The sequence below is a fragment of the Poecile atricapillus genome, chromosome 3 (assembly GCF_030490865.1).
Source record: "Poecile atricapillus isolate bPoeAtr1 chromosome 3, bPoeAtr1.hap1, whole genome shotgun sequence".
Classification (NCBI taxonomy): domain Eukaryota; kingdom Metazoa; phylum Chordata; class Aves; order Passeriformes; family Paridae; genus Poecile; species Poecile atricapillus.
The window spans coordinates 46176857-46189329 of record NC_081251.1 but is presented as its reverse complement, the minus strand read 5'-3'; the positions used below and the strand labels follow the sequence as shown (position 1 = coordinate 46189329).

The window sequence follows — 12473 nt, the reverse complement described above, 5'->3', positions numbered from 1 at the left end:
TGTCACCACTTTCATGTGTCTGGTATGTGAACTTTTTAACTGCCTTTGGTTTCCGACTTCTACAAGTCTACATCTTCCTCAAGAGAGGTGGTGGAGGGGGAGATGCTGATCTCCTCTCGTGACCAGTGACAGGACATGAAAAAATGGAATGAAACTGTCTCAGGGGAAGTTCAGATGGGGTAAGAAGCAGAAGTTCTTAACCCAGAAGGTGGTGAGTTAGTGGAGTCCCCAGGCTTGCCAGGGAAGTGGTCATGACACCAAGCCTGTCAGGGTTCAGGGAATCTCTGCATGATTCTCTTAGTAACCTGGTTTAGGTTTAGGTCCTGTGAGGAGCTGCAAGTTGTCTTGATGATCCTTATTGGGTCCCTTCCAACTTGAGATATTCTATGATTCTATAAAATGGTTCCAGTTTGTGTTCCTGCACATCCCACTTGGACCAGGGCTTTGCAGACACCCAGAGCAGGGTGCTGTGGGTGCCCATCGTGTCCTCAGCTCTTCATCAAAATCAAGATGACCTGATGCAGATGTTTTGAATTCTCCATGTCCAAGATGTTGGGCAAAGCACTTTTCTCCGAGCTGAGCTACCTATTGCCATTCCAGGTAACGCACAATCCAAGAGATCCACAACCTCTGAAAAATGAGTAAGAAATGCCTTCTTTGTGACAGCCAGCCTTGCTACAACCCTCATACATTAAATACTGGAGTTGTTTAACGATGCAGAGCTGTGAGGAGATTCATCAAAATGCAAGAGCCTGCCAGGGTTTCCTAAACTAATACCTGGCATGTTGGAATGGCCACGCTCACTGCTCCGCAGAATGGCTCAACTCCCATTTTTCAAATAACGGGGTGGCAAAAGTCCAGCTGCAAGTCCTGATTAATAAAGTATAAAAATATGGGCTCTAGCACTGTACAGGTTTTTCCTCTTAACTAGTCTTAGAATAAGCAGCCTAGTAGCTTATTATAATTTAAGAAACCAATGGACAGAGGTTAAAAAATAAATTACATGACCTCTCTCAGATGTTAAAATTCAAAACAGATGCATATCTTCCATCACTTATTTCCCTGAAGTAAAAATGGTGATATGCAAATTACAGAAGTGGAGTAGAAGTCCATCCTGGTTCTTTGGTTAGTAAGGGAGTTTAATAAACCCTCAGCTAATCTCTTGCTTGGGATTGCCAGGTAGTGTCAGGAACACTTCAGGCTATAGCAAATACATCTTTGGCAAAAAAGATTCCAATAACTATGGTAATTTTAAAGAAAACCTTATCTCTAATACAGGGTAGATAAAAGCCATTTATCATTCTGGAGGCAGTTATGTGATATTATAGGAGAAAATGAGCACTGCTTATTTAATGCACTCTCTGTGCTTTTCTACTCTACATCCCTTAGAGCAGAGTTACAGCCTTCCTTTCCGAGGTCTTGCTTTTATGCCTTTACCCCTTCTCTTTTATTGATCTCTTTTACCTAAAGGACAGACCTTTAAATGAATTCAGTTCCTGTCTGCTAATGACTGAGCTGCTGGGTATGTGCCCAGGGACACAAGCCAGTGCTGGCTGACTGCTGCAGTGGACAGGCTGGTGCTGGGGGATGTTGTGTGGGGTCTGAGTCTACCCACTGCCATACCCAGGCACAATTGCCCCTGACCTGCTTAGAGATCATCTCCATCCAGTAACTGCATGCCAGTGTTGTACTCCACAATTCTTCCCAGATCACACCTGCACAGAAATCACCACAGCTTCCCCCTTCTTCAAGGGCTAGGTACAGAGAGCACACCATTAAAACCAGTGGGGACAGGGCATTCTGCCCTTGTAGCCACAGCCTGGAGACTGGGAACTGCATGGCCATGGAGGAATCACAGAACCACAAAATCACTTGGTTGGAAGAGACCTTCAAGATCATCGAGTCCAACCAATACCCTAATACCTCAACTAAACCATGGCACTGAGTGCCATATCCAGTCTTTTCTTAAATACATCCAGGGATAGTGACTCTGCCACCTCAGTCAGACTCAGCCCCAAATCTGCTCAGCATCACCATTACAGGTATTGCCCAGCTCTGCTCTCCCCCATTCTCCTGTCCTGCTGTCCCCAGGTGCACTGGGCATCTCCCCACATTCCCTACAGGCCCGTGCATCAGCTCTCCAGAGCAGCCAGTTCATTGCTTCCGGCACAGGAGCCTCCTTCCTGCCCAATCCTCAGGCCATTTATGGTGGCCACAGCCAGTGCCAGCCCCAGCTAACAAAGACATAATGACAAGTCTTGTTCCTGATGTGGAGCCATTATTGCATCAGCTGGACAATTCCACCAGGAGATGCTTCAGGTTGGTCTAAAGGGGATGCTTGCAGAGATGACCCAGGGGTAGGGGCAATACTACTTGTACAAATCCTTTTGTGGGTGAGGGCATTTCTCTTTCAGACAAACACAGTGATTTATAAATCACACACATTTGTGAATCAGAACTTAAAGGTGCTGTCCATAACCTGAGGAAGATGAAGAGAAGCAAACAGATGTGAATCCCCTCAAACTATCCTAGCAGATACTGCAACATGAGCTTTCCATGGTGACCCCATAGCAGCACAGAGAGGAATTTGTTAGAACATTAATACACACCTCTAGGAAAACTGGGCCCTTTCTGAATGTCACATTGGCTTCCTTGGAGGTTCCAAAATCTGCCTAAACAAAGGTCTGAACTCCTGCTGCACTCCAAGAACTGTCATTTATTGCATGTACTGCTGGCCCCAGGCTTTGATCCCATTGTGACTTGTGAAGGATTGTTCTTCAAGCGCCTCTCAACTGTGAAAGAACAAAGAAAGTGTAAAGGGAACATATGTCTGGCCTCTCTTGGCAGATGCCAAGAAGACATATCACCCAGTAGCACACCTGAAGAAATGGCACTCATTCTCTCTGGTGAATAATTCAACAGCTGAGACCATCTGGTTCATTACAGACCTTTGATTTCATGAGCTTCATTAGCCGCTCCCTTGTCCTTGAAAGGATACTCAGGGTTATTCAGCAGGAAATCACTCTTGATTTTTTCCTGCTTGTTAACACAATGTGACATTTAATTGCAGTCAGTATAGACCTGGTTTAGTGGCAGTAGAAGTTCAGAGCTGACCTACATTCAGAGACCTATTTATACCTGCCCCCCTCCACTGGCTTTCAGGGGCAGCATCTGCAGAGCAAGCTTGGCTCTTGAAGGGAACCACCTGGAGTAATGAATGGATCTCTGCCCTTAAATAGAAGTCCCTGTTCACAATGCAGTTTGATCTCATGCAAAGAGTTTTATCTTGTTCAGAAGGAGACCTTTGTAACAGCCCATGTTACATCCCTTATCCCAACAGGCAGCACCTTGCATAGGGAAAACAGGAACCCACTCTGCACTGCCTAGAAGTGATGACTCAAATGTGAATAGCAGTGCCATGTCTCTGCTCTTTTTGGTGGATTACCAACACAGAACTTTGAGTTTAAGCAATTTTCTGAGGGGAATCGCAGTGGTACAAAACTTCTGCAAGTAATGAAAACACCTTAGTGTCTCAGCTGGTATTTCCCCCCTCTATATTTGAAATTCCATTTCTGAATCAATCACAAACAATGTGAATCCCACCCTTGTATCCACCTGCAGATATCTAGAGTGGAGCCACCACCCAGGGTGCCACTGCCCTTGCAGGGAGGTGGGGACAGGTGCCTGACTGGTGTCAGACATCTGAGGCAGCAGCAGCAGCTCTGCCCTAAGAGGACCTGTGGCTCTCCACTGGCGGCTCTCCACCGATGCCAGCCAAGAGCAGCCAAGACACAGGGACAAGGACTTCATCAGACAACCCCATGCTGACCTCTCAAACTGACTTACCAGGCAGGAGAGGCCCTGAAATGACTTCTAAATTCTTCTTTATGAAAGAAAAATTGCTCCAAGAAACAGGAGAATCCAGGATCCCAAGAAATATTCCGTAATGTTATTCCACTCGTTTAATATTGGAGAAATAATGACAAAAAGCAAACAAAACCCACTCATCCTGCTGCCCAAGGTATTCTCATAGCATCAGCATCAGGGCAGAGAAAGGAGCTTGCTGCAGGGAAGCTCTTCTGACAAAACTCAGCAAGGTTTTGGAAACTCCAGGGAATAGGCCTTCCTTCTTTTTCCTGTAGATGTCTGGCCTAACAAATGAATTCAGAGTCTGAGTTCCCTTTTTTTCTCCAAGGAATACTGGAAGGGATTATTTTTTGAGCGTGTACATGAGGAGGAGCTGACAAAGCAGGACTGTATGGGGATGCCAAAGCAAAATATGAACAATAGCCCTGAGCAAAGGCCTGGGGGTACTTGGGGAAATCATCCTGGAGCAAGCTAACGTGGGAGGTGAAATTGTTACAACTCCTCTAGGGCAGTGCATTTTTCTTTTTTTTTCTTCTTAATATCTTTTTGCAAGAGTTTAAACTCCACCAAGAAAAGGAAAGACTTATTTCACAATTAGATAGAGTTTAGCTGGGGAATAGAGCAAGACACCAACTGTGGGGCAATTACACTGGGAGAATGGGAAAGATTTACAGCTCCCAGAACTATGTCTGGATAACTGTCAGTGGTCTTGAAGCTCCATAAAGTTCCTATTACTGAAATGAGTCCACAGAGGATTTGTGTTGCTGTCTTCCTTTCCCAAACCAGAGAAGCAGGCTCAGTTAGCCTTGACATCTTCCAGATTAACCAAAAAAGCCTAATGAGAACCTCTTACTCTTGACCAACGCAGCAATATTTCATTTGAGCCGTCCCCCAGTGGTGTGAAGCAGGGCAGGGCAAAAGAAGGCTCAGAAAGACCCAGTGCATTTAACACATTTTAAATATTCTGTCATACAAGATAACAAACAGATCTGAGGACAAACTTCCAGTGTGCCTGGTGAATTTACAGGTCCATGGCTCACTGAAAGTTACTGCAGCTTGTTTCTGAAAGCTTTAAATTCTGCAAGCAGCTTCTGTAACCATAACCCTGCCACAAGCAGTTTTCTCTGAGTGCTGCAAGACAGCCGTAGTGTCTGCTTTGCTTATCAGCAAGCCTAACAGAAAAAAACATATTTTACTGCAAAATAAGAGGCTTAAAATTTTGAGTGTATGCTAGTGAAGTCAACCTACAGTAACAAGTCCCTTAAGTAGTCTCCAGAGGAACAACTTCCCTGGCAACTAATTTTTCCTGGTGTATAGGTTATACTGTTTATAATAAAGTCTTCCAGGCAAAACTTCCCTCCCTCCTCCGCTCTCCGCGTGTTCCCCCTCGTGCAGGCTGCTTGTCATATGGAGTCTGCCTAGCGAATGGGAGCAGGATTTTGTAATAACCAGCTGGTAGAAAGAAGGAAAGTACATGGTGTTACTGGGCTGCTGGAGCTGCAAGGCTCCCTGTTTAAATCAGCTGTTAAAGACCACAGCGTTAAACAGCGTACTGAACATCTGCCTGCTGCTAAAAATCAGATTTTTACAAGACAATCTTGGACTTTCCTGGATCTACAGTAATTTTAATGTTTGTTCTTCATAATGAGGGCAAAGATTGAGCAGCCCCATCTTACTGGGGACAATTATAAACTCTGAGCAAGACAGATGCCAAGACCATCTGCTTCAAGACAGCCAGCCTCCTTACCAGCAAGATGCACGAGGATATGTGGGTTATATTCCCCTCTTGCATATGAAAAAAAGTCCAAGAAAAAGCTGGCAAAAGGTCAAAGGAAATATCAAGTTTCCCAGACAGAACTCCAAGAATGACAGTTGACTGACCTGTAAAACTTCTGCTATGAAAGCAATCAGTATTAATAAAAGCAGCAACAAATTTGCCTGTCATTTCTGAAAGTTACAGGTGGATGATCAAGGGGAACAAAATAATGATGCTGTGATGGCAGCCCTGCAGGCCAGCTAGCCTCTATTCCTCCCTGGCAGTGTAACACACCGGCCTCCAGCCCTCCTGAGATGCCCTTTCAGCTTGAATCACTATTCTCCATTCTCCACTAATATCTGAGGAAAATTAACTGGGGATCTCAAAATGCACTCTTCCCTTTTCTCCCAATGCTGCCTTTTCCCTGGATCTGTCTGCTCACCGGCCAAGTTTAGAGCAGACTTGCTCTGACCAACTACCTGTAATAGACCAGTTTCTGGTCAGACATGAAATTGGGAAAAGAACAACGTGATTTGAGTTGATTAGCCCAGAAAGAAATCTCCTCCCAGGTTGGTGCTGGAAAAACAAGTCTAGACTAGCACCTCACACACACACACATACACATTTATCCTTGTGCACAGCAAACTAGATGACAATGTGAGCTTTGCAACAAGAGGGAATTATCCTCATGAAAATTCCCCCTGCAGGCTTCAATGCAGATGTGAGAAATTCCACAAAAGATTAATGCAGTGACCAACTGTGAGTGACAAAAGATTTTATCTGAAAGTTTCTAGGGCAATTTTGATTCTGGGCATGCTGCAAACGTTTAATCCCAATTCATCATCTCTAGCTGAATTGACTGAAACATTTCTTATTTTTTGCCTCTAAAGACAACACCCAGTATATGACTACAAGAGTTTATACACTTATTTTTATATTTTGCATATACTATTTTACAAGCATATATCTAAAGCTCAGCCTGGTAGGTGACACATGTTGAAACACAGTACCAACAACAGAGCCAAGCATTTTGTGTATTATCATTTAAATGGTTTTAAGCATTTGGGAGAGGTGTTTCTGATGTGAAAGCCAGTAGGTGTTCCTGTGGGAAGATTTTCTATCTGCTCTATTCCTTTTCTCCTCCCTATTTCCCTGTACACATAAACTGTTAACAGTCAGGGCACACTGCCACATATCCATTTGGGAAATGTATTTGAAGGAGAAAATCCATTCCAAATTACCCCAGCCCACTTCCTCTTGAAGCAGCACCTGGCACACAACACACACCAGAGCCCAACTCCCAGCTCAGGAATCAAACTTTCCATGTGAAAAAGCACATCAGAAATTCATCCTCTGCAAGACAGCAGCAGCTCTTTCCCACCCACATGCTGAAGAGCAGAGAAGCAGGAACAGGCTCTTCTCTCCCTACAGAGGATCAATCCTCAGGACATGCTGGAGCAGCTCCTTCCTCTCTCTCCAGGCTCTACCATCTTCTATCTCAGTACTTGCACGGGAACAAGGCTGGGCAATACCCAGGTACCGCCAGGCTGGTGCTTGTGAAAAGAGTGAGTGGAGTTTTCCAGGCACACAAGGCTGCTGGGATGGGAAAGTAACTGGGAACATGTAAACTCAGTGCAGTTACACAACAGCATGGACTGACAGTGGAATGACTCTTGAGCTCAGCATTACAGTTGGCCTAAAAATGTTTAAGGTTCCTGTTCACTCACAAGGGCCTAACTTGTGTAACTCACGCTTTGAAAGACCAGAATTTCTTGCAACCAGTCAACCCAAACCCCACAAAACAACCATTTCCTTCCACCTCGACTATTTGGGATTCTTTGTCTCAGCTTCTATCCTGCTGTCAATTAAGGCAATTATTCCTTTGCTATCTTTTATAATGGTTGAGCAGTGACTGGATTTACAGTAAACAACATAATTCAAAATTGTAATTAAAGACTGATCAGTGGGATAAAACTCACTACATGAATTTATTTTTATGTGCCCAAAAAAGAGAGCAGACAGGGAGTCAAAAGATTTTTTTTTTTTCTCCTGCTGCCAGCTGGCCTTACCTTTAAATGAACACTGCAAGAGAATGAGTTTATCTGAACACTGATACAAGTGCACATTAAAATACCAAATGGTAGGAAATATTTTATATGGACACTGCAAGACAAAAATTGAATAAAGATAAGCAGAGTTTTTATAAAAAGATTTATTAAAAATAAGTTCTTTAAAGAGAAAAAGTGTGACATGTATATACATTAAATTGTCAAATCCTTCATGGGATTTATAATACAAACTATTCCAAACAGAACAAGAGACATTCACTTTTTTTAATATGTCATGCTTATTGGAACAGAATAGCATATGGGAGGACAAAAAAACAACACACAGCACACAACCATTATGAGGAAAACCCTGAAAATGAAGACTACTTGCAAAGGTGAAAGTGAGTGATCCTCATGATTCTACAGACAGAAACTAAGACTATGAATGGCATCTTCAGTTGATAAGAATTCACCTGACAACTGCTAGCTTCCAATTAGCTCTCCATTTCTACTGTGAATTAGCAAATCTCAGCAACTGGATTTGTGCTTATCTTTTTCAGTTCTATTGCAGTAGGTACCAAAGATTTCTTCTTAGGAAGAAAGTTACACAATTGCTGGTTTTCTCTTTAAACTTTCTGACAGCCAGAACCACAAAAATAGTTTTTCTTAAAATTATTTTATTTTACAAGAGTGTTTTGCACAAACAGAGGCAAGACAAACTGGCACATGATTCCGCATGCTTCAGATGACCTCAGCTTAGCTTCTCATTCCCAGATGCCATATTTAGAACTATATTCTTTCACTTGAGTCTTCTGAATTTCCTGGTATTTAGTTTATATATACAGTGAGCTGAGAACTGCAGTATTACAAATGTCTACCCATCCTTACAGCAGAATGCACCCTAATCTCAGATGTATGCTGGACTTGTTTCTTTAGGTCTCTGTAGCATCTTCTTTAGTCCCACAGTTTAATCAGACCATCCCAGCCGCACGTAATGACTTTGGATGTTTCGTGTGGATGCCACACTGCACCGATACAGACTTTGTCATGTGCTTTCAACCTGCTGTAGAGTTTTGTTGTCTTCCAGTCCCAGATGTTTAGTTTCCCATCTGCATCTCCAGATATCACATAGCTGTATTGACAGGAATAAAATGAAAGTTGTGTCACGTGTGCAGACTGCTTGCTACTACATTTGTATTATTATTATATGCTATTACATTTATATTATTGTATGCTATTACAAGTAGCAACTGAGCAACAGAAAAGAGCTTCCCCCAGGGAGCTTCCCATCTGAGACAGACTGTAAACATACCTACCAAGGAATTAGCGCTCACGCTGTGCACTAAGGGCACACAAGTCCTGCAGAAGGTGATTCATCAACTGCGAGGTGAATGTGCTAAGCAGTGTGATTATACCCTGCACTGTGTTACTGGAACCCAAGAGAAAGTGACACAAGTTTCTCTAAAATTATAGATGCTTTTTCCTCTGGGTTTGCTGAGGTTATTCCCCAGTTTTTATAGTAACTTATATCTTATGTATGAACACACATTACTGAATGTATGGGCATATTACTGAGCCAACAGGAAGAAAGAGATGGTTCTCTGAACAGTAAATGAGGAACCCACTATGAACTGGGGAAACTGCTGAGTTCAAATTCCAGATACTCTAGACAAGTGCACGTTGTGGGAACAGACCCTGCATTGCACACCACGTGCAAAAAGATGGGAGTCAAATGTGAAGCCTTTCTTGGTCCTATCAGATGCTAAGAGTAAACTTTCTGTTCTGCTGCTTGGCAAGGGAGCTCTGCCTGATGCTGAGCTAATAGAAGGACATTTCATGAGTGTTGCAGGAAAAATTAAAAAGGAAATTTAGTCTCTAGACTTGCAAGTTTTAACATGAAGTTCACGGCCACAAAAACTTACCTCATATCAGGTGAAAAATCCACTTGACAAGCGTAGCCAGCTACCATGTGACCTTTGAAAATTTTCTTTTTGTTTAATCTGAATCTGTTCTGAGCTCCAAAAATCAAGATTTGGTTATCCATCGACTGACAAGCCAACCATTTCCCTACAAATGCAATAAACAAAGGTAGTGTCAGGGCACTGCATCTGAAGAAGCAGACCTAACCAGGATGTTTTTAGAGATTTTGACAATTTGTCTTGCACTATCTTAATCCTTACTTTCATGATGTAGCAGGCTTCCAGGTAACAGTTGATATTGCTTCTGTGTGATACAACTGCCAAGAGTTGAAACCTTATATTTGACAGGATTTGGCATGCCTATTCCTACAAAACGCACTCAGGACTCCATTAAAGTGTAGAGACTTAGACTGTTCCAGCTATGTGCTGCATCAACCCCACTGACTTACTGTCAAGTTTTTAAGATACTGTGTAAACTTGCTGGTGCACATAATCATGTAACTCAGTGAGGGGAAAAAAAATCCATCTAGCTGCACTCTACTTACCATCTGTTTTTTATGGGTACTCTAAGAAATTAGTCACCCCCTCTTTTCTTTATGGGAAGATAACTGTAAAGTAGACTAAAGAGTTTGCAACTATATAGTATTCTGCCTTAATGGAATGCAATTAATAAGGATATTTTAGTGAAAGAGAAATCAAAGCTTTTCTAATCTTAACTTCATCTCATTTTGCACCTTGGCAGTGCATTAACTCCTGCCTGAGAACCCAGTGAAGATGATGTGCTACAGAACACCCAGAACAGAGACTTCTGTCCTGAACTCTGCATATTGTCAATGCCTTTAAAGTGTTTTATGCAGTGACAACGTAACATTGGCTGTGCAACAAGTTGATCAGCCTCTACTCAGCATAATGGGACTGTTAACAGCAAATCTGCCAACACTGCAATAATGATGACACTACTAAAGCTATTTAAATTTGGCCAAAACAGATAACAGGAATTTTGTCCTGTTAGAAGGCTTTTCACTGATTACTTGAGGCACAAAACAATTATCCTTCTTCAGCATGATTCTAATTGAAGAACATAAACACCAGTGAAACATTAACCTTAAAGAAACACTGAGATAATTTGGGATTTCTCTTATGCAATAATTATTCGGACTAAATTCATAACAGAAGGGAACAGGATCATGTACAACATGAGTTTCTGCTTTAGCAGTGGCACCACATGGACTGCTGAACTTACTTAACACTTTGCCAACATTGTCCCTTCATGTTTCTCTTAATATTTTAAATACAGCAAAGAGCACATGGTAGCTCTATGAAGAGTCCTTTTGCCTTGTCTGGATGAAGGCCTAATTTTAAACCGATACAGTTACCCTGATATAAACCCTCATTTGACATACCTCTTCTTTAGAATTTTAAATCAAAACAAAATCCAGTCCAATCTTGGAATAACTGCATAGAGTGACTGGGGAGGGTGAAAGGAGGATACAACACAGCAACATCACAGAGATATAATCAGTAAGAGATGCCTATGTAAATTAGGTCTAAGAAGACAGTAAAGTGTTAACTTACCATTTGGAGACAAAGTCACAGCTGGCATGGAATGCATACTTGGCTCAGCTATGTACTTGAAGTCTACAGGAATGTCCCTGCAAAAGGAAGAAGTATGTGTTTAATGAAGACATGGAGATGTTCCAAAGAGCTGCTTCAAGTCAGCTGATTTATGTGGCAACTGAACCATGGAGAATGTATGGTGGCATCCAAAGGAAGAACATGCAAAAATTCAAAAATATTACAGATGTCCACCCGAGAGCTCCAGATGCAGAGCCATCTACAGCATAACCTCTGAGGGTGTGGATTTACCTCAATCAAATGAGCCAGAGTCTAAATTAGAGTCATAATTCTAACTGTTAAGAGCAAAACTGTAACACAAAGTTCCTTTACTACTTCCAGTATAACTGCAGTACTTATAAAGCTCCTATTCAGATAGCAAGAACATACTGACATATGCATGGATCTTACTGGAACATCTTATTGACTTGAGTTTTGTTTTAAATCAAGTATTTCTGCCTTTTTTTAAAAATTCTTCTTTTTAAAACATTTTTTAAAGGTAAAGAAAACAGGATTCTCTCTCATCTCTCTGATGTGCTCTTTTCCTCCTCATCTCCTCAGCTGGGATGCCAACCAATTCCAAATATTCACAGCTGAAATGAATGCTGAACTCCCCAGCTCAATTGCATGAAGACTGTGCCAGTGCATGTTCTTAACATACACTGTCCTGTACAAAGAGCTAGGGTACAAACAAGGGCAGTCTAATCCTTACTCTGCAGAACTGCCATTTGGTTTTGACTATATAAATTGAATTACTAACGGTTTGTGCATATTCACAGTATTCCTCGTACTCTGTGCACTAGAAGACTGGAAAAAAAGGAAGCCATGTACATGTCTTTCTCATTAAGCAAAGAAAACCTCCAGCAGAAAATAGATTTGATTAATGTATTCTGCAGAAAACACATGCAAAATGTTCTGTAGCAACATTAATTAATACAAAGGGGATGTTTATGACTTCATTGTCTAATTCACAGAGCAGAAGGGCTGCTGGGACACTCTCAGAGCAGAGAGTGTGGGTGGCTGCCTTGTCCCAGCTGCTCGAGCCTTGTTGGATGGCAATCCGGTCAGCATTAGCAAGGTAATTACCATCCTTCTTTATTGTGGAGGAAGTTATTTCCCATCATCTTGAGTTAAGCAACACACACAGGGGCAGCAGGATGAGAAGCTGCTCTGTTGTCAGGAAGCGACACAAATGCTCCTGTGAGTTAAAATCATTTATTCCTCAGAATAAGAAGGGCAACCCACTTAATACACTAAGGCATGTGCTTT

General features: G+C 42.1%; 1 protein-coding gene across 1 annotated transcript in view; it reads right to left on the bottom strand.

The window, feature by feature from the left end:
* Nucleotides 1-7820: 7820 nt before the first annotated feature.
* The window catches only part of CDC40 (cell division cycle 40), a 37863-nt gene continuing 33210 nt past the window's right edge, over nucleotides 7821-12473 (bottom strand). Inside the window, exons 13-15 of the mRNA XM_058836960.1 lie at nucleotides 11166-11242; nucleotides 9594-9738; nucleotides 7821-8803 (exon numbers count right to left, since the gene is read on the bottom strand). Of these exons, the coding sequence (XP_058692943.1) occupies nucleotides 8626-8803; nucleotides 9594-9738; nucleotides 11166-11242 (400 nt within the window). The 3' untranslated portion in view covers nucleotides 7821-8625. The remainder of the gene's footprint in view (nucleotides 8804-9593; nucleotides 9739-11165; nucleotides 11243-12473) is intronic.